Source organism: Camelina sativa, chromosome 11 (genome assembly GCF_030686135.1).
Source record: "Camelina sativa cultivar CO46 ecotype springtype chromosome 11, ASM3068613v1".
Lineage (NCBI taxonomy): Eukaryota > Viridiplantae > Streptophyta > Magnoliopsida > Brassicales > Brassicaceae > Camelina > Camelina sativa.
In genome coordinates, this window is record NC_141890.1 from 6590898 (window position 1) to 6616269 (window position 25372).

General features: G+C 34.4%; 2 protein-coding genes and 3 pseudogenes across 2 annotated transcripts; all 5 read right to left on the bottom strand.

Annotated features, from left to right (window-relative positions):
* Positions 1 to 947: 947 nt before the first annotated feature.
* LOC109127240 (uncharacterized) lies at positions 948 to 1439 on the bottom strand. The gene has a single exon (XM_019231783.1). The coding sequence runs from the start codon at positions 1437 to 1439 to the stop codon at positions 948 to 950; it is 492 nt and encodes a 163-aa protein (XP_019087328.1).
* Positions 1440 to 3051: 1612 nt separating this feature from the next.
* On the bottom strand, positions 3052 to 3598 carry LOC104727713 (S-protein homolog 9 pseudogene; annotated as a pseudogene).
* Positions 3599 to 18444: 14846 nt separating this feature from the next.
* LOC147933693 (S-protein homolog 9 pseudogene) lies at positions 18445 to 19108 on the bottom strand (annotated as a pseudogene).
* Positions 19109 to 22039: 2931 nt separating this feature from the next.
* On the bottom strand, positions 22040 to 22445 carry LOC104727714 (S-protein homolog 9 pseudogene; annotated as a pseudogene).
* Positions 22446 to 22805: 360 nt separating this feature from the next.
* Positions 22806 to 25134, bottom strand: LOC104722151 (uncharacterized). Its single transcript, XM_010440265.3, has 5 exons — positions 24583 to 25134; positions 24077 to 24377; positions 23780 to 23938; positions 23373 to 23668; positions 22806 to 23269 (listed from the first exon to the last, which is right to left on the bottom strand). Exons 1-5 carry the CDS (start codon positions 24778 to 24780, stop codon positions 23024 to 23026), a joined length of 1200 nt encoding a protein of 399 aa, XP_010438567.1. The 5' UTR covers positions 24781 to 25134; the 3' UTR covers positions 22806 to 23023.
* Between the last annotated feature and the right edge of the window lie 238 nt (positions 25135 to 25372).

The window sequence follows — 25372 nt, forward strand, 5'->3', positions numbered from 1 at the left end:
ATTACTGTAGATGAGATATTTCAGCCAGAGGTTACCATTTTAACTTTCATGTAAACGGAAGATGGTTATGTTCCATGGAATACTTGGAATACTGTAGATGAGACTTTTGTAACATCATATGTTATCATTGTTAATCAGCAACTTAAGATGTTTATTTCTTTCTCAATTTTTCTCGTCAGATGCCAAATCGCAATGCATCACGCATGCTATGGCGCTAGTTAAAACAAGTGATTTAAAACAACAGTTTTTAACAACAGTTCTCGTCAGTTGTTTTAAATCACTTGTTTTTAATTGGAAGGGTGGTTACAACTTACAACTGAAAAAAAAACAAAAAACATAAAGAAAAAAATGGGTCGTTTTTAGCAACTGTATTAGCGTCACTTTTATAGAAGCTTGCAAGCAGGTATATATTTTCAAGTTAGTTCAAATTATTTGTATTAGTTATGTTATGTACTATGATTGAAATAAAAATAAAATTGTATGTCATCAAAAATTAAAAACTATGCATGTCGATTATTGTTTTATTAATATAATCAAAATTAGGTTTTTCATGATCGATTTTTACGTACCTTCTGTTTCAAAATAAAAAATGTATATAGTAACTAAAATTATTAATATTATTTATTTTATTTTAACACCCGTTTTTATTTATTTTAATTTTGTATCATTTTAAAAAGTGATCTTACCAACAATTAATAGACACATCAAGTATCTAAATGATGTATCAATTATATAAAACTGATACAAACTAATAGAAATTGAATCAATTTTATTTAACTGATGTCAAACTAGTTAATTATAACATCAGTTAATATAATTGATGCTTAGTCATTTATATTTGCTTCATTTATAAATAAGCAATTTAATATAACATCACTTAACTTTATGATACATTTTAAGTGATACAATATACTCTTTTTTTGTAGTGCCTGCATACTAACTCACCTTCAGTTCTTCTTCTTCGTCTTCTTTGTGGTGCAATGATGAATAAGCAGGAGTCCGTTTGGTGGAGATGTAAGCTGAAGCTCGCACCTCCCAAGCAGCATGATGGAGTAGTGTAAAGATCCCAAAGTTGCTCTGACTCTGAAGATGGTTAGAATCTGGAATTCGAGTTTGTTGTTCTGCAGCTGTTTCTGGAGATCCATCTTGTCGTTTTCATGAAGGCTCCTGAAGTCTGAGGCGAATCTTACAAACCCAAATTTGGTCTCGTGAGTGGACAAGTTGAATGGATAGATGAATTGCCAATCAACCAGATTGTTGTTGAAGAGTAGTAGCGTAGAAGAGCTTTGAAACCTCACTTTGATCATCTTGTTCGGGTTTTCAAAACTCAAATTCACCAACAAGTCTTTGAGGTTGGAAGATTTGGAGCTTTGGATGTTGAAGATGGGTAACTTGGGTCTGGAAAACGCTAAGTGGAATGGAGGGTTTAGATTTTTCATAGCATAAAGAAAGAGGAAGACTCTTAGGGAAATAGAGGATTCACTTTACCAATTTTCAAATTTTCTAAGATTCGATAGAGTTCCAAATATTCGATATCAATTTATTATTATTATTTTTTTTTTTTAAATCACAATCATTCTCTGATTTTTTCATGGAAGGGGATTTGTAAAAAATTGGGTGTTTTTTTTTGTTTCATCTAATTATTTTTGTCACAAGCAAAATAAGAAGAAGCAAATCTCAAAAATGTTACTAAAAAATTGCTCAAATTTTGCTTAATTTTTTCTTAAGAATTGCTAAACATTATTACTAGTATAGATTTTTTTAAAGATTTCAGTATTTCACCATCATTCTCTAATTTTTACTTTCGAAATGTCATTTAAATCTCAAAGTTTAGTTTGACTTCATGATAAAATGGTGAAGTATCATTAACTTGGCCAATGAACTTCCCGTCATAATTATAGAACTAATATATAGCACATGTTGACAATCATCACGAATATATTGCTATGGCCTGATGGTAACTGTGGTGTGCACTACCTTTTCAAACCCCGGTTCGAAACCCCCCTTTGCAACGTTTGAGTTTTTTTTTTTTTTTTTTTTTAAAACCTACGGATGAAGCTCATTCTCTTTGATGAACGGGTAACGCATTCGAATCCATTATCACGAATCAGATTTTGTATAATTCTTTGAATTGGGGATTTTCCTAGGGTTGTTCGAATTGAGTATGTTTTTATTTCGATTATTTACTTTAGACTTATTTTCAGATGTTTGTTTCTCAATTCTTGGTTTCTTAAGGTTGTGGTTTGCTGTATCTTATCTTCAGAAGTTTTTATATTTCTCAGACATCAATTGATTTTGTAAGTTTTTGTAACCAAAACACTTTTTTTTTTTAACAATCCGTAATGAGGTTCTTCTACCACTGGAGAAATTAAAAATTAAGAATTCCAAATGAGTTTCTAAACTTTCGAATTTGCAAAATTTATATAGAAATAAATTTAGGGTAACATATATAGTGTGTCTGTAGTGTCAGGGTCATTAGCTTGTACAGTGTGCTATCCAATTAACCTTGCAAGGACGCGTATGTAGGTATTGGCTTGTACTTCGTCTGTGTGTAGTCTTGTAACTCTAGACGTGTGTTATGCTTTTCGACGAGATCTTTCTATTTGGGGTGTAGTCTTTCTTTGCGCAACTCGCTAATCATATTCTACTGTTTTCTCTAAAATTAGGTATTCAAAGATGCAATTAGCGGTATGAAGCCTCCGGGAGTTCTTAAAACTCTAGTTGGTGTAGTCTCTGAAGTCAGAACAGTAAATAACTTTGAAAGTAGTTGCAAGTTACTTCTTCTTTCATCTTAAGCCACGGAAATGCCAACATATTTGATATCATAAGTCATAAATTGAATTTGGTGACTTCATCAACTTAATAATCCTATTTGTTGAATCATTTCTACATTGTTGAACTAAACTTAGAGTTCCTTGAACTCATATCTCAAATCTGTCGTTGTAATCCGTTTGATTGATCTTCTGAATCAGCGATCTATATCTAAGCACGACAAGATTAACACATATATGGAGGTGTGCATATTCAATAAATGGGATTGCAATGGTTAAATTTATTTTTAATAGGTAAAGAAACCTTACAAGAACATAATAGAAAATTTGTGAAAAAAAAAACCTAATAGAAAAATAATATGAATCCAACTTCATTTGAGGGATAAATATTTCTAGAGGGTCCAACTGTACAATAGTTTGGGCGTTTCTTTACCCTCTGCACGGTATATTCCTTCTTCTCTAGCATCCCAAAAAACATTTATACCATAACGAACAATGATAACTTTACCTTCATATGCCGTAAACGATGCATGAAATCTGAAATCAGGACCCTGCCACAAGTCACAATTAAATTTAGTTTTCAAAGCACTATCATGAAAACTAAAATCATAGGTTTGTCCAGGGCTTAAGTAATGAATGCCTAGGTTGTCTTCGTTCGACACACAATGAATTTTGAGAATGTTTTGTGGACCAAGAGAATTTTTGAAATGTACAGTGTTTTTTTCCCAGATCGCGTTGCTCGATCCAAGACACAATGCAATGATAAGCAAAAAGCACAAGAAAGAATTCATTGTTTTGCTTGATCAAAGTATATGTGTGTGTGTGTGTGTGTGTGTTTTTGGCGTTTAGGACTGATCTGTATCTGATAAGTAGAAGGTTCTGATTTATAGGAGGAGGTCATGTTCATGCATTCAATTTTTCTTATGATTTTTGCATCTCATTAAGGCGTAATATTCTTAAACAAAATCTTTGTTTTGTTTTGGAAAGTTTGATAATAAGTAATCTTTCAACTTTAATGATATGCATTTGTGACCGTGATCTCTGACATTGGAGGCTAATTTCAATAAATGACATTTAGAATCCGAACAATCGATAAGGTATGTGCACTCGATAATCCTTATTCATCCTTGATCTGCTGGTATCCGTCAATATATATTCAAGAACTTTCCATATATATATATATATCGTGTAATATGTTTTCTCACCAAGTAATATGTTTTCTCACCAAGTAATTAGCAGATTTTCCGTCTACGATGTCTTGTCCAACACACAACTAATCATGCGAATGTTATACGGACCAAGAGAACTTTTGAAATGTACTGTGTTATTTTCAAAATTTAATAAATAATATATTGCTAAAAGTTGAATTATAATTAAGATTTTGTTAACTCATTTTTGGATCAGAAATCGAATCCGAATTAAAAATCAGATATATATATATATATATATCTATATATAAATAAGTAATAACTAATTAAAATCCGACATTTATGGTAATAAATTTGATTTATAACAAAAATACAAAAACTCACATTTATAATAATATATTCTATAGAATAATTTGTATTTATCAAAAGTTGCAGAATATCTTTTTAAATATATATTCTTAGCTAAATCTATCTTAACATTTTTGGAGTACATTTTTGTGCTATCCTCTCTTATCTTTGTATCCAAACAAGTTCATTCTCTACAATCCTTACAACCAAACACAATCATTTCTTTATATGCTAATATTAATTTCCTAAAATCTATCTACCTAAATTAAATAAATATGTTAGATTAAAATATAATTCTCCTTTCACTGTTATTTAATGAGAAATACCCTAGACTAGCACCATTTTAGTTTTTTTTTCCAAAATTAGCACACACACTTAAGTTTTCCAAAACTAACATTTTTCTAAAATTAATTATTATATTATTAATGACAAAAAGAGAAAATCGACAAAATCTCCGACGACAAAATCTCCGACGAATCCACAAGCTGTTTTTGAGGAAAGAGCATGTGTTTGGAGCTTGGGTTTTCACAACGAAAGCTAGATTTGGAGGGAAGAACTGATAGATTTCGATTTGATTGTGGTGTTGATAAAGACGATGAGCTCGATTTTTTGCATACAACAAATCCACTGCCACCGTCGTTTCAATCCCGTGAATTCCCACAACCACGAAAACGGACTCAGCGACGGCGAGCTTCAGTGAGAGAATCTTGTTCGCTGTTCTCGAATCTGTTAATCTAGGTAAGGATTGAAGTAAGGATTGAGTTTTTGGAATTTTCATTGTCATATGTTGAAATTGTTCTTTGTAAATTCTGACTTGTTGTTGTGTGTAGGGATGTTAAAAGAGCAAATGAGGAACATGAGAGAGAGTTACCAATGATGAATGGGATCAAATAAGATATCAAATCAATTGGAGTTTTGGACTATGGGGTTTGTTCATAAGCTCTCTTTAGTCTTGCTTCTCGTTTCAAATCAGCTAACTAACAAAAAACACCAATCTTTAATTTTTTTTTTGTATGTTATTGTAATGTTTGAGTGAGCTTTTTGTTTGTCAAAAACAGATGATGTGTAGAGCACATTTTTCAGAAATGGGGAAAGAGAAGCATAAGAAACTGATGAATCAAGGCTTTGAAGCTTCTATAAGTATGTTATAGTGAAGCTTGTAAGGAGATGGAGATTAGAAGGACTGATTTGAATTGGTAGGTATCTAGCTTGCTATGAGTTTTTGAATTGTTTTGCTAATGGCATAGATCAACTTGGTAGTGTTTCTTGGGGTTTTAAGGTTAATCAATATGGTAGTGTTGCAGAACTAGTTTAAATGTGGGGTGATATATAAGATATCTCTTGAAGTAATGTTAAAACAAAAATTGAATTCATGAACTGATCATTTGTTGAATAAGGTTTTCAGGTCTAACCCAAGTGATTGATGATATACATGATGACAAATATTTCAAGAACAAAGTAGAGAGTTGATGATGAAGATGGGAAAATGGGCACTTGAGTGGAAGTTTGAATTCGTCATTATGGAAGGTCTTCCTAAAATTCAAGAACACCTTCCTAATTTTTTTTAAAATGTGTTTTTAAATCTCTTTATATGTGTTTTGCTTTATTGTATCACATATTACTTCATTAGTGATGTATAATGATTTGATTATGTGCACATATTGGTGTTTTACAATAAAGGTAGCAAATAGAAATATCCAACATGATGTTTTAGGAAGATCTTCCTAACGTCAATGAATTCTTCCTAAATTTCAAGGAGTTCTTCCTAAACGTCAATGACTCCTTCCTAATGCTCTTTTTTTCTTTTCATGACGGTCTTCCTGAAATTCAAGAAATCATTCATAAATATATGAGAATCCTTCCTGAATGTTACATTCAAATCCTTCTTATATATTTACCAGTGAAAACATAGCTATTTACCAAAATATCGAGATAAAGATAATTAATACAAAACCTTCCTGAATATGTTTTAAAACAAATTTTGTGGTGAAAACCATCCAAACTATCTTTCATAACCAAAATCCTAATGCTAAAACAAAGACCATGTGAATACAAATGCTCAAACTTTAAATACTTCAATCTCATATGGCAACTGAAGCCTTCAATCTTGTATGAGCACTGTTCTTCTTTGTTTCTGAGTGTTATTGCAGCTCCAATTCTTTCTGACCATATATGTGTCTCTACAAAGTTAATTACCACATGAACTACCAATGTTACCACAATAATAAGAGCCAAACACATCATGTATTGCACTGATTATGAGAACAATTCCACAGCTATTGCAATACTGCTACTACCTTGTAATGATTAACAATGAAAAAATGAAAACATGGAATAAACCCCAACAAGCAATGATCAATCCCTATTTCCTGCAATAAAAAATGAAAACAGGGAATATGTTTCAGAAAAGTCTTTCTGAATTTACAACAATGCTTCTTGAATTTTCAAATGTGACTAAGAAACACATCAATACACAAGCAACAAACAATAAACAATACACAAACAACAATCAATAAGGATGACATCATATTATACATAAGAGATAAGACAACTGAGTTTTTTTTTTTAAAAGTTGTATTATGGGCAAGGTTCAAATCATGTGGCAAGCACAATTTAAATTTATCATTAGGTAGTATATAAATCTAACAACACAAAGATAGAAGCTTAATTGGTGGTGCATGCTAGGCCTAACTCAGCTTCAAGACCATCTCAATAAGCAACAAGAACATCCAATTTCAAGACTCTTCGCAAATATACTTACAATAAACTTGTTCTTACAAAACTAAAACGACCAAGTCAAGTAGACTAATATAAATTATTTTGCAGTCAACAATAACTTGATTCTTTAATTTCTGCAACAAATTCAAGTAAGAAAGAACGAGACTTCCATAATAAAAAATCATAATCACACACACATAAAAATTACAACTGCAAATCATAAAGCCAACACTGAATCATCTCAAGTTTTGGTTTGTTTATGTCCTCAAATACTAGCCTAACTAAATTGATAAGAATATGGTGATTTAGGTTTTTAGGGATTTGGAAAAGTCAAAATCACATACATATAAAAGTTACAATGCTTACAATTTTTACAATAAAAGAAGAATAACAAGTAAAAAATGGATATAAAGCTTACACTAGGAAGACCAGATGATGAATAGTGACATGAAGACGAAGAAGATGATCGGGGAAGAAGAAGAATCGTGAATCTGATACGTGAACGTGATACCACCGTTGATTGACCGACGATGATACACCGACCAACGATGACTCACCTCCGATTTAGATCTGATTGGGTTCGTCGGTGGTACACCGTTTGCATTTGGTTTTGGAATCGACGGAGCGGGAGGAGTGAGAGAGAACACGGTGGTTACAATGCCACGATTTGTTTCAGATGTGAGAGAGATTATTGTTTTAATTTATTAATATTTTATTTTTAATGATATACAAATTTGTGCTAAATATGTAATATTTGAATGTATGTGCTAGTTTTGGAACAAAAACTTAAATGTGTGCTATTTTTGTCAATTGCTCTTATTTAATCTTATATTTAATTTTTTAATTACTATTTAATACAAAAAGTTAATAAACAAATATATATATTTTATTAACTTTATCTATCTCAACATTTTTGAAGTACAAATTTGTGTCATCTTTTTTTTTTAACAAAAGATTTCCACATACTACCCTTATATGTTTACAATTAATCAAAGCTCATTAAGGTTATTTGTGTAAACTTTAATGTCGGTCGGTTTAAAATCAAAAATTAAGATCCGACAATGTTTTCACACCCGGCCCGGAACGGCCAGTCCGACCGGTTAACCCGCGACCCGGAGACTTCACCGGTTCGGGTATAGTGATAATAACCGGTAGTAATAAAACCGGCAAAACCTAAAAAAAACCGCTATTAACCAGCGACCCGGTGAACCGGTTGACCCGGCCGGTTAGCGGTTCAAAATAATTTACTTGATTTTTGAAAAAATGTAAAGAGATTCACAGTTTCAATTACTTTTAGAACTTTTTATTCGTTTAGAGCTTAGACGGTAACACATGACTCACGACACAGCTCTCGTCTTCAACTTCTTTGTCATCTCTCGAACTTTGGGTAAGAACAGTTACTTATTTTTGAAAATGTGTTATTAGTGTTCTTTATTTTTTTATTTGGATTTAAAAATTTTAATCAATTTATTATTATTATTAAATTTTATACTTTGTTAAACATGATATTCTTTTTATAATATTTTTAAAAATATTTATTTTATATAAATACATTAAACATATTTTACTCAATTGACCCGTGGTCGAACCTGGTTGAACGATGACCCGGTGACCCGAGAGCTAGTCCGATTCACAATCCAGGTCGGGTTTCAAAACATTGAGATCCGATTACACAAATCGGATCCTCATTTTTTTTTTTAACAATCAAGGCTTTCTTTCATTCATCAGACCAAGCAAATAAGATTACAAAGTTTGAGAGTTTTCAAAGCTAAAGCTGAATAGTACACATAAGCAACAAACTGAAAGATAGGTAAGTCGATAGTCATGGCCAAAAGGTGTTGGAGATTTGAGTAAAGCATCAAACCGCAAGCGAGCTCAAGGTGCTTCGACGCCACATTTACAAGCAAGGTGGACATGTGGTTGATGGTCCTTATCAAATTGACATAGGGACGTTGAATGGGTTTCCATAGCCGAGAGACACAATGGTTTGTTTGGCTCATTGGCAAGGAGGAGGGTGGTAGAGGGATTGAAGTTGGGGATGGCTTTCTTGAGGAAGGTTCGGTAACCACACTTCTATGAGATATGATCATAATGCCGATATTCTTCAGACTTTGCCAGAGGAGAGCATAAATCCTAGCTTTTTTTATTTGTTCTTGATAACATTCAGGCCATAAGGATGATATGTAGGGAAGAGTAGGAAGGCTTCGATAATCTCCTCTCCTTAAAGAGAAGACCATAATGCCGATCTTCCTGGGGCATCCGGTCTATGAGCAACTAGTGCAGGGTAGCAAATGGGGTACTTGGGAGCACAACTGAGACATATAGAGTAGACATAAGAGGAATCGGTAAACTTCTCTCAATAGAGAAGAGGTCATAATGCCGGTCCTCATCAATCTATGGTGGTCAGAGGTAGGGACCCTAAGCGATTCTAATGGCAGGGTTCTCAAGTAAACTTTGCAACAACCGAGCAACGATGAGTGATTATGTTCGAATTGCATTCTTCGGACAATTGAAGCAATAAATCGACACAAAGTTATGCTACGGGAAAGCAATTGAAGACTTGGAACAGACCTGGATTTGTGAAGTACAAGGATTGGGTCTCGGGGGCTTGTCGAGGTCCTGCACAGCTCCGTCGTCAACATAGAGCTCCTGTCCAACTGCGACCAAACAACCAGCTTGGTGAGGGGACCTAGATCCGAGGAGCAGAGAGATGATAAACTTGACTTCAAGGGATGCATGTGGCAAGGACGAAACACAAGGTGAGGAAGGCGAATTGGAGTCTCAGATTTTGCGTTTGGGGGCTGGTAACTCGTGAGAATCACTTCACTGGGAGAAACCACCGGAAGAGACAGAGGGAGATGGAGGGGATGAAGCTGAAGCATGGCCGGATTTATTGAGCGTAGACTTGGTGAACCTCCGGAGCGTTCACCGTCGAACCAGACAAAGAGTGGACTTAGGTAGAAGAGGAGAACACGAGGGTGACGGAGCAGTTTCCCGCCGACGCCGATCTGATTCGACGCCACCGAGGGTTGAAGTCTTGGCGGTCGTGCCAGAGAAAGCGGCTAGGGCGAACACTACTAAACCTCCTACTTAACTTTCACTTCTATTCTTTAGTTTCTCCAATAACCAAATCCTCATTACTTATCAATATTAACCTCTAATAGGATCAGGTCAATTAAACCTCTAATGACCCGTAAATATTGATGTTGAATATTCTCCTATATTTCCTCCACTTGATTACGAGTTTCCTTCTCAAGTTTTTTAGCTCTGATTCTTCTGCAAACAAGTAATACGACATTCTATTATTTTTGGTAATAGAAACAAAAAAATCTTAACTACTAATGGCCAAAAACTAAATCCTATACTAATTGATTTTGCAGTTTCCTTTTCAAACTTTGTTCCCTCCGATATTTTACAATCAAAGAAAATCACATTCACTAATATACAATAATAAGCAATAGTATCTTATAAAATATTTCACGATTTATAAATATGGTAGAACCTTAATTATAAACTAGCATATTCCATAAACTCCTAACAAAAATCTACTCACACCTTCCAAAACTGTGAGATCTCCGGAGATATTATTATCTACTTGCTCACCAAGCTTATCTATAAAAGCACTCACATAAAACTCTACCATCTCATTGACACTATAAATAGTTCTTTTTCCCCGCTGCTCATTACACACAAGCCAAAAGCGAAACATGTACACAAAAGCTAAATTATTTTCATGTCTCATTTTGTTATTATAATGATCTGATTGTTCTGTTTATTATAGAATATGTATTCATTTATCTTTGTTTACAGGCTCCAAAGCAAGAGTCTATCAAGAAGAAGACATAAGCCTGAAGAAGCTTGATTTAATATACAAGCTGATATGGTTGTAGATTTAATTTTCTATTTTATTCTATCTTTCCATTGAGATGATATAAGCTTTCTTTTTAATTGTTTGTGCATATTCTGTAGAATCAAGAACGAAACTCAAGTGCTTTAACAAGAATTACTCTCTTATTAATCTTAAGGAAAATACTCAAAACCTTAAGCTCTCAATCTCAAACTCATAAGGCTTACCAAACCTTGGTAGCTCTATATATATAAACTCACAAAGACAATTTTCTAAAACCAATTAGGAAATATAACTTATTTAGATAACTCCTATAACTCAAATAGGTATATTTGAATATCTCTCAAATATACTTACCTTGGGCTTTAAGCTACTTCAAGCTTACTTCAACATTCTCCCCCTTAAGCTTCAGACCATCTTCACTCACATCAAACACTCCCATTAGAGTTCTCATCTCTTTAAACTTCATTTTCCCAAGAGCCTTGGTCAGAACATCCGCCTTCTGTTTACTACCAGGAACATGCTCAACACTAACCTGCTCAGTCTCGACGCACTCTCGTATGAAGTGGAAGCGAGTGTGTATGTGTTTGCTACGACCGTGGAACACAGGGTTCTTGGTGAGTGCAATAGCTAATTTGTTATCAATCCTAATGACCACTCTCTCGCTTCTTTGCCCAGTCACCTCATCAAGAAGTTCTTGAAGCCAAATTGATTGTTTTGCTGCTTCTGTAACTGCCATAAATTCTGCTTCACAAGAGGACAAGGCAACAATCTCTTGCTTTTGTGAACACCAAGTGATCGGCGATTTACCAAGGTAAAACATATGTCCCGTCGTGCTTTTGCCATCATCAATATCAACATTATAAGAGCTGTCACTATATCCCACAAGTCATACCTCATTTGTGCGTTTGTAAAACAGACCAAACGAGTATGTTCCTTGAAGATATCTAAGAACCTGTTTCAAGCTTGCTCCATGTGACACCCTAGGCTCTTGCATATACTTGCTCAAGACACCAACGCTATAAGCAAGATCAGGTCGTGTATGAATCAAGTATTGTAGGCATCCAATGTTTCTTCGATATCTCTGTTCGTCAATACCATTTTCTCCTTGTGACGTGGATAACTTCAAATTCATGTCCATCGGTATATGAGTAGAGTTGCATTCACTCATCCCAGTCTCCTCCAATATCTGAAGAGCATATCTCTCTTGCTTTAGAACAATCCCCTCTTCGAGTTGTCTCACTTCAATTCCTAGGTAATATGTAAGCAATCCAAGGTCACTCATTTCGAACTTCTCAGCCATTGCTCTCTTAAATTCAGAAATTGATGCTTGAGAGGAACCAGTAACAAGTAGATCATCCACATACACAGCAACTATAAGAAGTTCTTCCTCTAAATTCTTATAGTACAAAGATGGCTCCTTAGAGCACCTCTGAAACCTCATCTCTCTCAAAGTCTTGTTTAGCTTAGCATTCCATGCTCTTGGTGCTTGTTTTAAGACATAGAGAGCTTTAAGCAACTTGTAAACCTTTTTCTCACTTCCCTTGACTACAAAGCCTTCTGGTTGATGAACAAACACTTGTTCTTTGAGATCACCATACAAAAACGCTGTTTTAACATCCAAATGATGTATCTTCCATCCGTTTGAGGCTGAATAAGCAATGATGAACCTAATTGTTTCCATCTGTGCCACAGGTGCAAAGACTTCATCATAGTCAATCCCATGTTTCTGTACATACCCTTTCACCACTAACCTTGCTTTGTACTTGTTTATGCTTCCATCTGAATTCTTCTTTATCTTGAATATCCATTTTAGTCCAATCGGCTTTACTCCAGAAGGTAGCTCAACTAAGTTCCAGGTATTGTTCTTCTCAATTGACGCGATTTCATCTTCACACGCTCTTATCCAAACCTCAAAATTGGAAGCTTCGGCGAAGTCCCAAGGCTCTTCGATAATGGACAGTAGAAGACGGTCAAGATCTTCATCATGCGTGACATAATCAGACAGATACTTCAGTTGTGACTTAATTCTTGCAGGTCGTCTTAGCTTCGACTGTTGTTCTCCATTGTCACCATCATCATTCGACTCATCACTATCTTTATCTGCATTAGGGTTTTGTCTCAGTTCTGGTTTTTCGGATACTTGATCATCATTACCGTCATCTTCGTCTTCGCTAGGTTGGTTTAATAGGCGAACTCCTCTATTCCCATATTCACCAAACTTAACCGAGAAATCTGCAGAATCCACATGTTTCTCTGTTTCGTCTTTGTCCAATCCCAACCTCTGCTTTCATCAAACCGTACGTCCCGACTCACAATGATTCTTTTACTTGATGGATCGAGTAAACGGTAAGCTTTTGAGCCAGGTTCAGTCCCTAGATTCACCAGAATTCTTGACCTGTCGTCCAGCTTTATTCTTCCCACGGACTCATGTTTTTGCAAATACAATGCAGCCAAATGTTCTCAAGTGATCAAGGTTTGGTTTCACGCCTTTCAACATTTCGTATGGAATCTTATCCACCAAGGACCTAGTCGCAACCCTGTTGATTAAATATGTTGAGTGTCTTATAACTTCTCCCCACAAATAGTTTGGCAAGTCCATATGCTTTAGGATACTTCTTGACATCCCTAAGAGCGTTCTGTTTCTCCTCTCAAAAACTCTGTTTTGTTGAGGTGAATACGGAGCTGTCAACTGTCGTATGATTCCATTTTGTTCACAAAACGAATGGAACTCGGCTGAAGTGAACTCACCACCCTATCGGTTTTGAATGTCTTGATCACACATTTAGTCTCATGTTCAGCAATTCTCTTAAATTTCTTAAACTTATCGAGTGCCTCACTCTTTTCGTTCAACAGAACTGTCCACATGTAACGTGAAAAATCATCTATTATCACAAAGATATACCTTTTCTGAGCCAATGTTGACGGTGTGATAGGTCCAAAGAGGTCACCGTGTATGAGTTCCAAAGTCTGCTTGGCTCTATACAAGGTTTCCTTTGGGAATGGATCCCTCGTTTGCTTACCAAGTAAACATGACATGCAGGTTTTTCTTTCAACTTTGATATTCGGTATGCCAGTAACCAAGTCTCTGTTTTTCATTAGCTTCATCGTGTCTGCGTTGATATGACCTAGTCGTGCGTGCCATGTACTTGAAGGCGAGCTTGTTGAGACCAATTGAAGACATTCGACGCTTTCGACTTCCATCACCACTTTGTAAAGTCGATTTTTGGACCTTGATGTTCTCACAATCAGTCTACCTGTTCGATCATAAAGCATCAACTTGTCTTCTAGCATTCGTACCTCACAACCTGCTTCAGTGGCTTGGCCTAGACTCACTATATTACACTTTAGATCTGGTATATAGTAGATGTTATGCAAAGCTTTCTTCTCACCATTCTCAAGCAAAAATCTTATGGATCCCTTTCCCTTGATATCAACCCGTGAATCATCTCCAAACCAAACCTTTCCCGTAACATCCTCACTAAGTTCATAGAAAATTTTTCTATTTCCACTCATGTGGTTACTTGCTCCATTGTCAAGGTACCCTATGTTATCAGTATCCATACCAGCCTCAAAATTACTCGGCTTTACCTTGTCTTCCTGAAGATAAACTACTTCATTCATCATCAACTCATCAGCTGTATGAGTATCTTCATCTTTTTTCTCCACTATCTCTTGAAGTTTAAGTAGTCTGTCGGGACAATCCGAGGCATAATGACCTTGCTTATCACATCGGAAACAAGTTATGTGTGACAGATCATGTTCTTTGTCCTTCTGGTGAAATCCAAACCTGCCACGCCCTCTACCTCTGGAAGATCGACCTCCTCGTCCCCTTCCTCTGTACCCTCCAAACGGGTTTGCATTGACAAACATAAGTTTGCCTTGGTCGTCATCTTGGTCTGTCTCCTCTTCTCCAATTCTTTCTTCATAGGCTTTTAGGCGTCCTACTATGTTCTCGAAGCTTGTTTTGTTCAAATCAAGTACTTGCTCTAGAGAAGCCACTATGTGAATGAACTTCTTTCGAGGAAGACTCGACATAAACTTCTTGACAAGTATAGGTTCTGCAAACTCCTTGCCTAAAGCAGCTGATTTTGTTGAAATTGCTGAAAGTTTTTCAACAAACTCATCAATCTTCTCGGTCTCTTTCATTCTTAGGTGATCGAATTCTGCCATTAGGGTCTGCAGTCTCGCCTCTTTAACCATGTCTGCTCCTACGTGCCTTGATCGTATAGCTTCCCATATCTCCTTTGCTGTTTCTTGAGCACCAATCTGGAGAGTAAGAGAGTCGGGAATAGATTGAACAATTAGAGCAATCGCTAAATCATTCTTAGTCTCATCGATGTTTCCCTTCTCAATCACTTCCCAAGATTTGTGAACCCTGAGACAGATCTTCATCTTCATACCCCATACTGTGTAATTGGTTGAGTTCAGCATAGGGCACTTAATGGACGAAGATCCTCCTCCTTCAGACGAATCGAGGTTGTCATCTTTTCTTGTCACCAAAGTTTTGTCTTCTCCACCTTCTTTCAATGCTTTCACGTCTTCTCCGGCCATCGTCTCAAGCTCTGATACCACGTGTAGAATCAAGAACAGAACTCAGGTGCTTTAATAAGAATTACTCTCTTATTAATTTTAAGAAAAATACTCAAAACCTTAAGTTCTCAATCTCAAACTCATAAGGCTTACCACACCTTGGTAGCTCTATATATATAAACTCACAAAGACACTTTTCCAAAACCAATTAAGAAATATAACTTATTTAGATAACTCCTATAACTCAAATATGTATATTTGAATATCTTTCAAATATACTTAGCTTAGGCTTTAAGCTATTTCAAGCTTACTTCAACATATTCCACATGTTTTAGAGGATGTTTTTTGGTTAACTCTCTTTCTCAGTTTAAAGATTAATTGTTTGTGCATATTCCACATGTTTTAAGAACATACTAAATCTATCGAGTAAAGTAGTTGATTACCTCTGAATTGTCCATGCTTAAAAGCAAGCCTGCGATTAGCTTTATCAACCTGCGGTTATTTACAAAGCCATAATAGCCATTAAAATTATTTAAAAACATAAATGATCTAGAGTATTTTTAAATAGAAAACCCAAAACCATAAAGTGAAACTAGATTCGAAGTTGTTTACCTGTATCGACTCCCAAAATGAATCTACAAAATTTGGATGAAGAATTTTTTGGTGTCTAAACAAACTGATGAAATTGTTCATGAGTTAAGCGATTTGGAAATTGACAAAAGGTAAGAGTGGAACAAATTAATGAAAGAAATCGTTGATTTGGATCTAGAGAGTGACTTTTCCTTTCTTATTCATTTAATCCATTTTTTATAATAATTATATTCATATGTCTATACTCCCTCTAAAGCATGATTTTCTAGGATTATTTTTTTATCACAAAAATTGATTTTATGTTACTTTTTTAATTAATATTAAAAAATTGTAAATTTCAAAATTTATTAATTGGAAATATAGTATTTTGATAAACTACTATTAGTTAATAGTTATAAGAAATATATTATTATAACTAAAATTACATTTATAGTTTAAACATTAAATATCTTTTTTATATATGTGAAAATCCTAAAAAATCATCTTTTCTAATACAGAGGCAGTATATATATCTTTGATGTAAGAAAAAAATGTACATATCAAATATATTTCAGTTTTGATTGTTTTAGATTTTATTTTGGTGTAGATTTTAGTTTTTGAAAAGTAATTTGTTTACTTTTGATTTTTATCAATAATTATTTTTTAATAAGATTTTTTAAGTTTTTATTTTAATTCTTTTTCTAGACTACACATGTACCATGGGTTAAATCTGAAAACACAAAAATATCGTGTAATTTTAATACTACAATTTAAAACCTGTAAAATCTTATAAAATTATAAATGGAAATTTAAAAAAAATTCTTGTGAATCGCATTCTAGAATTAAAACCTTCCTTGATAAATGAATATATTAGTTATTAATTAATTTCATAATATTCCAACAATTTTAAAATAACACGGGACAAGTTTATATGAATGGACGAATTTGAAACGATATTAAAATATATATATATATATATATATATATATATATATATCATTGTAATCCAATACTACAACAGGTTCAATTTAATGTATTTTGTTAACACCATGATACTAGAATCCTAGATATATCAATGTGTATTAATTTAATAAAGAGGGTGTAAAATAAAATAAAAAAAATTAGCGGTATAACTGGTATATCGTGACATAACATATATATTTATATAATGATATAACATATATATTTCAATTCAAAGAAACTCAGTCTATAAGTAAAATATAAAACATTGTCTCGTGGTACACCACGGGGTAAATCCTAGTCTAACGACAAAACTTCATAAGTTCACCTAATCAAACAAGATAACCAACAGACCTTACTTTAATCCCTCTTGGTTTATCGGGACGAAATGGAAAAGAAACTGAAGAGAGATCATAAACAGAGCACCTAATCAAAGTTTTTTACGTATCAGGCAGGCTAAAAATCTAATAATCTTGTGACTTATTAGAGAAATTATCTAACCCCCACAATTTTAACGAACATTACCACATCAACACTTCTTTAGCAATGTTAGAAATCCAAGACGTTTTCTGAAAATTTCATCAAATTCCTAAAGTCAATCAAACAAAATCAGTTGGTTTGATTATGTATTTTTTTGGGCTTCCACAAACAAAATCTTCGAATGATAAGCTCTTAATTTGATAACATATCGATCGACACGTGATGCCATAAACTCGGGGTCTCCATTCAAGGAATTCCACGGGATGCATCACGACATCCTCTCTATATCTTCAAATTTTCAGAAAAACTATTTCTCTTTCGTTTCTCGATCCCTTAATAGAGAAACTGATGCGATTACAAAGCTTGCTCTAAACCGTAATGTTGTAAACCCGTTTAAAGTAATTGAATCACCTTTTGAACAAAAAAAATCGATCGACACGTGAATTGTGACTCTTAGACCTCCTCACCACCAAATAAAAATAATAATATATGACCTTTTAAGAAAGAAAAAAAACCATAGCAAAATTAAGAATTATGTATTGTGGAAATTAACCGTACGTACGTCTCTTTTTGCGTCAAGTATAAATAATACGATCGGTAGAGTTTGTTTCCCATCCTCATTTACCCTAAACAAATCTAATTTCTTGTAAGACAAAGCAGCTTAATAATCTCTTGATTTCACGGAATAAGAAGGCTGTTTGGTTTTGCACAAAAAAAAAAAAGAAGGCTGTTTGGTGATTTCATCAACTTAATAATCCTATTTGTTGAATCGTTTCTACATTGTTGAACTAAAGTTAGAGTTCCTTGAACTCATATCTCATATCTGTCGTGGTAATCCGTTTGATTAATCTTTTGAATCAGCGATCTCTATCTAAGCACGACAAGATTAGCACATATATGGACGTGTGTGCATATTCAATAAATGGGATTGCAATGATTAAATTTATTTTTAATAGGTAAAAACCCTTACAAGACATACCAGAGAATTAGTCCCAAAAAAAAAGGAAAAAAAAAAGAACATAATAGAAAAATGATCTAAATCCAACTTCATTCGAGGGAATATATATGTCTAGCCGGTTTTAGTCCACTTGTACATTAATTTGGGCGTTTCTTTACCCTCTGAACGATATATTCCATCTTCTCTAGCATCCCAAAAAACATTTCTACCATAACGAACTATGAGATACTTTCCTTCATATGCCGTAAAAGATGCCAGAAATCTGTAATGAGGACCCTGCCACATGTCACAAAGGATTTTAGTCTTCAAAACACTATCATGAAAAGTTAAATCGTAGGTTTGTCCAGGACTTAAGTAATGAAAGCCTAGGATGTTTTCGTCAGATACACAGTCCATTTTGAGAATGTTTTTCGGACCAAGAGAATTTTTGAAATGTACGGTGTTTTTATCAAAGATCGCATTGCTCGACCCAGTGTCAGCCCTGACCTAAAGCCCGTAAAGCTAGGGTTTTAGGCGGCAGATTATATTAGCAATTTAAGAGGCATCAATTTTCAAAAACTTGTGGTGGTACAGTGGTTGGGTATGCCTTTATTCTCTTTCAGTGTTAAGAGTTCAAATCTTTGTGTAGCAGTTTTTGTAACTTTTTTTTCTTATGTTTGTTAATGGGAAAAGAAATTTTTTTTGCTTTAAGTAGCAAAATTGGTTGGGCCGGAACTGGCTCGACCCAAGACATATGCAATGCAATGAAAAGCAAAAAGCACAAGAAACAATTCATTGTTTTGCTTGATCAATGTATATATTTTGTGTGTGTGTGTGTGTGTCAGTGTGTGTGTTCTTTTTTGGCGTTTAGGACTGTTACGTATCATATAAGTAGAAGGTTCTGATTTATAGGAGGAGGTCATGTTCATGAATTCAATTTTTCTCATGATTTTTGTATCTTATTAAGGCACGTTTCGAACTTTAATGATACGCATTTATTTATGACCGTGATTCCTAACTTTGAGGCTAATTTCTATAAATGACATTTAGAATCCGTTTTAAAGTTATACTAGATTTTAACAATTTTTTTAAAAAATAATAACATTTTAATTTTTTATATATATATTTAGTTTATTTTGTTTAATTAAATAATAATTTTGTTTGGATTGTCAATTATTAGAACAATAATAGAGGACATAAATACATAAATATGTAATTTATAATTTATTGTCGGATTAAGTCACAATTTTACCAATGATTTAATTTTTTTACAAAATTTTAGTTAAATTACCCTGATTTAATATGTCTAATATTCTTATATTAGTGGTATTGACCAAATAATTAAAGGAAAATTTAACCAGTGTTTCAAAACCGAATTAATAATATTTTATATTTATACTAATGTTAATTCAAACCGTCATGCTAATAACATGTCCCGCTATATAACAACAAACCGTCATATTAGTGGTTTAACCAGTGTTTCAAAACCGTCATATTAGTAGTTTTGGTTGTGTGTTGTGTTTCGTTTGTGAAGTTGATATTTATACATGAAAAATGCTTGATGAGCAAGGAGTTTATGATCCGTAGAAATAAAAGAGAGATTTTAGTGTTTTCTTATTTGAGTTGATAACATTATCGCAGAATAATATTCAGTTTCTTAACACGTTATATATTATATTAAATGTTTTTCTTGAAGCTAAAGTTAAATATACCCGATTATTGAGTTTCTAAAGTTGGGTTCTCGTTTCTATGAACTTTATTAACGTTATAATAATTATTGTGATTGTAATCATTTATTACTCAAACTCGGCAGTGTCATTTAAATTTAAGAGATCATACAGTCTCTAAAGATCTATTAAAATAGGTTTGGAGATTTTTATGGGATTAAAAATTTAATGCGTATAGTTCTTTTTGGAAAAATAGAAATGTATAGATGTTGTCAAGCTATTTATGGCAATAAATGTATTAAATTAAGTCGATTTAAATAGTTCCATTAAATGAGTTTCTAGGAATTGTTATTTTAGAAAAATAGTTAGGGGTTAATGTTGTAAATAAAACAAATTAAATAATCAAAATTTTAAGGGCATAACACAAAATGTACTTCAAAAATAATAATATAGATAGAATCCATAAAGGTATATAGCCTCATGGGAGTTCTTATTAAAACTCTAGTTGGTGTAGTCTCTCAAGTCAGGAAAGCAAATAACTTTGAAAGTAGCTGTAAGTTACTTCTTCTTTCATCTCAAGCCACGGGAATGCCAAAATATTTGATATCCTGAAGTCATTATCTCTAGCGCATGTATAATGAAGTAGAGTTTTCCCTCTCTTAGGCATACCATTTAACTAGCAATCACAACCAAAGATGCATGCGTGTGAACATTGACACCAAGAGCCAGAGTTTTTGTTTTGTTTGGTCTTTCAATAAACATTTTTTCCCATGACAGTGCACAACCATCGTGTTCTCTATATAGACTTGGGTGCACAGCTTGCCCGTGATGTTCCATTCTCAACAATCTTGTGGGGGACCCTCGAGGCAGTAAGACTTTTGACATTTTTTAAACATTCTACAATGCAGAGAGATGTTTGTAAGGCAGTTTAAGACCCAATAGATAACCCAAGTTAGTGAATTCGGTTTGACCTTCCCCATTGGTACAGATGAGAAGAAGGCTTCTGGGAGTTGTAGCTGGTGTAAAAACTAAAAAGGATTTTGATTTTGCTTTTTATATGATTTTTGACCCATCTTGATTATGCTTGGTTTTGTATCCATCTCGAGCTAAATTTTACTTTCTCTGGAACAAAATTGCAATCTCAGTTTCTGATTTATTTACATCTTATCAAGGCTAAACACCGTTCATTTTCTAGGAACTGGCTATACTTGTGTATAAACACATGATCTATTTGTTTCAAAGTGTTCGTGTTCGTATTGGTATGGTATTGGATGTGGGTTTTTTTTACATGTCCTGTTGCTGAAGCCATGTTTCATTGTCTTCTCGTCCTTTTTTTTTTATCTTTCTTCTTCTTTTGTCCTGATCCTTGTGACAATTTATTGTCTGATGTCTCGTATCCTTTATGTCTTGATTTAGTTTGCTCTATCTTTCCCCGTTAATTAGTTTTTGACATAACATTTTGTAATTTCCCCGTTATTTATTGAATCTTTGAGTAGATCTGGTTTTAATCTTGAAAGCTGAAATCAAAATTTACCCTAAACAAATCTAATTTCTTGTAAGACAAGACAGCTTAATTAACCATATGTTGATTTCACGGAATAAGAAGGCTGTTTGATGTTTTCATCAACTTAATAATCCTATTTGTTGAATCATATCTTTACTGTTGAACTAAACTTTGAGTTCCTTGAACTCATATCTCATGTCTGTCGTTGTAATCGGTTTGATTGATCATTAATCTTTTGAATCGGCAATCTAATATTGAAGCACGACAAGATTAACACATATATGGGAGGTGTGTGCATACACAATAAATGGGATTGCAATGATTTAAATTTATTTTTAATAGGTAAAATCTATACTTGGAGAGTATCGCATGGCTCACTCAGAGGTACTTCTAGACTTGGAGAGCTTAGTCGATCTCACTCAGAGGTATTTGCGACCTCTGTCTCACTAAGAGCTCATGTTTCCTTTACCCGTTTAACTCTTCTAATCTGTCATGACAAAAAAAAAAAAAAAAAAAAAAAAAAAGAACATAATAGAAAAGTGAGCTAAATCCGACTTCAGTCAAGCCACTTGTACATTAATTTGGGTGTTTCTTTACCTTCTGCACGGTATATTCCATCTTCTCTAGCATCCCAAAAAACATTTCTACCATAACGAACTAAGATATACCTACCTTCATATGCGGTAAAAGATGCATGAAATCTGTAATTAGGACCCTGCCACAAGTCATAATTGAAAAAAGTCTTCAAAACGCTATCATGAAAACTAAAATCAAAGGTTTGTCCCGGGCTTAAGTAACGATCGCCTATGATGTCTTGGTCCGACACACAATAAATCCTGAGAATGTTTTTTGGACCAAGAGAGCTTTTGAAATGTACGGTGTTCTTATCCCAGATCGCGTTGCTCGATCCAAGACACAATGCAATGACAAGCAAAAAGCACAAAAAAGAATTCATTGTTTTGCTTGATCAATGTATATATGTGAGTGTGTGTGTGTGTCTTATAAGTAGAATGTTCTAATTTATAGGAGGAGGTCATGTTCATGCATTCGATTTTTCTCATGATTTTTGCATCTTATTAAGGCGTAATCTTTTTAAACAAAATCTTTGTTTTTGTTGACAAGTTTGATAATAGCCAACTTTAATGATACGCATTTGTGACCGTGATTCCTGACATTGGAGGCTAATTTCTATAAATGGCATTTAGAATTCGGTTTAATAGCTTTCAATGTAATATAGTATGTGCACTCGATAATCTTTATCCAAGATACTCTAATTTTATGAAATTATGATTAGGACCTTGACCGAACAAATCAAAACTGTATTTTGGTGTATGATTTGTATATGGGAAGTGAAGAAAAAGTTACCCATAAGGTGAGAACATTGGCCAAAGCCATTTTAATACAGTCAAACGTAGCAAATGATCCTACCAACATAAAAGAAGAACAAAAAGAAGTTTCACAGAGCCAACAACTGAAAGGTGACAAATTCTAAACTTCCAATGAAAAACACCAGAACGTCTATAAAAAGTGATCTGGGATTTCATCTGGAATCGTCTTCGGGATCACGCTGCCGTGAATCCTGAGAATCTGACTGAAGATTAAATATCTGCGAAACTAGAAGCTTCGAGATTCCACTTATCGCTGCTTGGACATCATCTGGTTCCCCTGAGGAGCCTCTCCAAGCCGAGGACTGCGAGCTCAATGAGTATTCCCCTGCTGCAACTTGTGTCTTCTTTGACGTTACAAGAACCTTCTCCAAATCCAACTGTGATAATGGCCTAGGAGCCTGCAAAATGAGAAGAGAAACTCAAAAACATCAGTACTTTTGAAATCATATTGGATGCAACATTGAACATTCCTTGGGACATGTTTTTCCTTTAAAAACTTACCAAACATGGTGTCCCCTTTCTCTCTGCCTCTAGTATTTCTCTGATAGGAAAATAAGCTGCTTTCTTGCAGAGCTCAAAAATGTCTGATCCTGTATAGCCTTCGCATAAGCGAGCTATGTGATCATAGTCAATATCAGGTTCCACCCTCTCTCCTTTCAGAGTCACTTTCAATATCTCAGCTCTCTCCCGGCGATCAGGCATTCCAATCTCAAAGGACTGAGGAAGACGCCTCAATATTGCTTCATCAAGCTCTGACGGTCTGTTAGTTGCGGCAAGAACCATAACCCTCGCATTTGCTACAAGGCAACCAGTATTTCTATAAGAAAATCATTTCAATCTAAGACCTACTCTAGATTGCAATAGTCTGTATGGTAAAGTAAGCCGAAAGGTGAAAAAATTCAACTTACGATCAGTAGAAAACCCATCCCATAAAGCCATAAACTCAGTCTTCATGTTCGACATTGCTTCATGATCTGATGAACGGCGCTGACCAAGAAAGCTGTCAACCTCATCAATAAAAATGATAGCAGGTTGGAGTTTGTACGCCAAGCTAAACACAGCAGCAACTGAAAGAACGGAACAGAACAGAACAGAGCAGCTCATATATTAGAAACACAACCAATACACCAAAGAAAGTGGCATTCGGGATAATAAAAATTAGAAACCCTAAGAAAAAGAAAAAAAGAAGAAGCAAATGCACATACCAAGCTTCTGAGCATCACCAAACCACTTGCTCATAAGATTAGAAACCTTAACATTAATGAAAACAGCTCCAGATTCTTTGGCAATAGCCTTAGCAAGCATAGTCTTTCCAGTACCAGGAGGTCCATAGAGCAAGACACCTTTTTGAGGTCCAAGAAGCTTCCCATAAGCAAAAAGCTCAGGTCTCTTCAATGGTAAAATCACAAGCTCATACAAAGAATGCTTGATGGCCTCCAACCCTCCAATAGAACCAAACTCCACATCAATATGGTTTGGGTTTATCACATCACATGCTATTACATCCTGGTTTCACAAAATTAGAAAAGAAACCAAGTGACCATTTCGTCGAGCTCCTTCAATGAGTAACAAAACATAGTTTGAACTCAAAAAAAATCCAAACTTTAATGTTGAACAGAGAGACCAAATAACCCAATTCTCATAAATCCCAACTACGAACCATAATAGGATTCAAAGTTCGATTAATTCATAAAGAAGACTTTAAGATTACCTCGTATGGATTGGTCTGAATAAGAGGACGACCCAAACGCTTTGAGAGTTCCTTCTTATGTTCGAGAGCTTTTTTAGAAGCCTCACGATTAGGATCGAGATGACGAAGACCCGCAAACAGAACCAAGCAGCTGAACGCAGCGCTTGCCGCGTAGAGTATAAGTTCTTGCAAGATCTTTGTCTCCGAAGAACCACCCATGTCTCTCTTCAAAAATAAAAACTCAACCTTTTCAATTATTACAGAGGAATCTTAAAGGGAATAAGAAACCCAGAAATTAAGGCCCCCCAGAAGAAACGGAGGATATATGTTTGCAGAAGACGAAAAGATTTTGTTGTTCTTTGTGGACGACGACGACAGAGCTGATTCTTTGCCTTGGTGAATTCTCGAATACTTGGGGATCGAGGAATTGAGAAGTCGAAATTACCAGAATAGCCTCGGTTGCACCGCCGTAAATAGTAGATTGTGTCAAAGAAGGGCCTTTAACGGGCCTTCTTTTTTTTTTCCGAGGGCCTTCTTATATCAGACAATCAGAATGTTCTAAAACCCAATTACAAGTACTACTGTTTCTGTTCAGCAGCGTATCTAGATTTTAGAGGTACAGTTAGATAGATACTATTGCATCATCATTCCATGTGTGTAAGTGTAACGTTGTTTTTTTTTTCTTTAACTGTTTTCGTCAATTATTACATCAGCATAGAATCTTATTGATGAGTTAGTTTATAATTTTTTTATTCTAGATAATTTGATTAGTTCTACTTATTAAGAAACTAATCCTAAAATCATCGTTTAT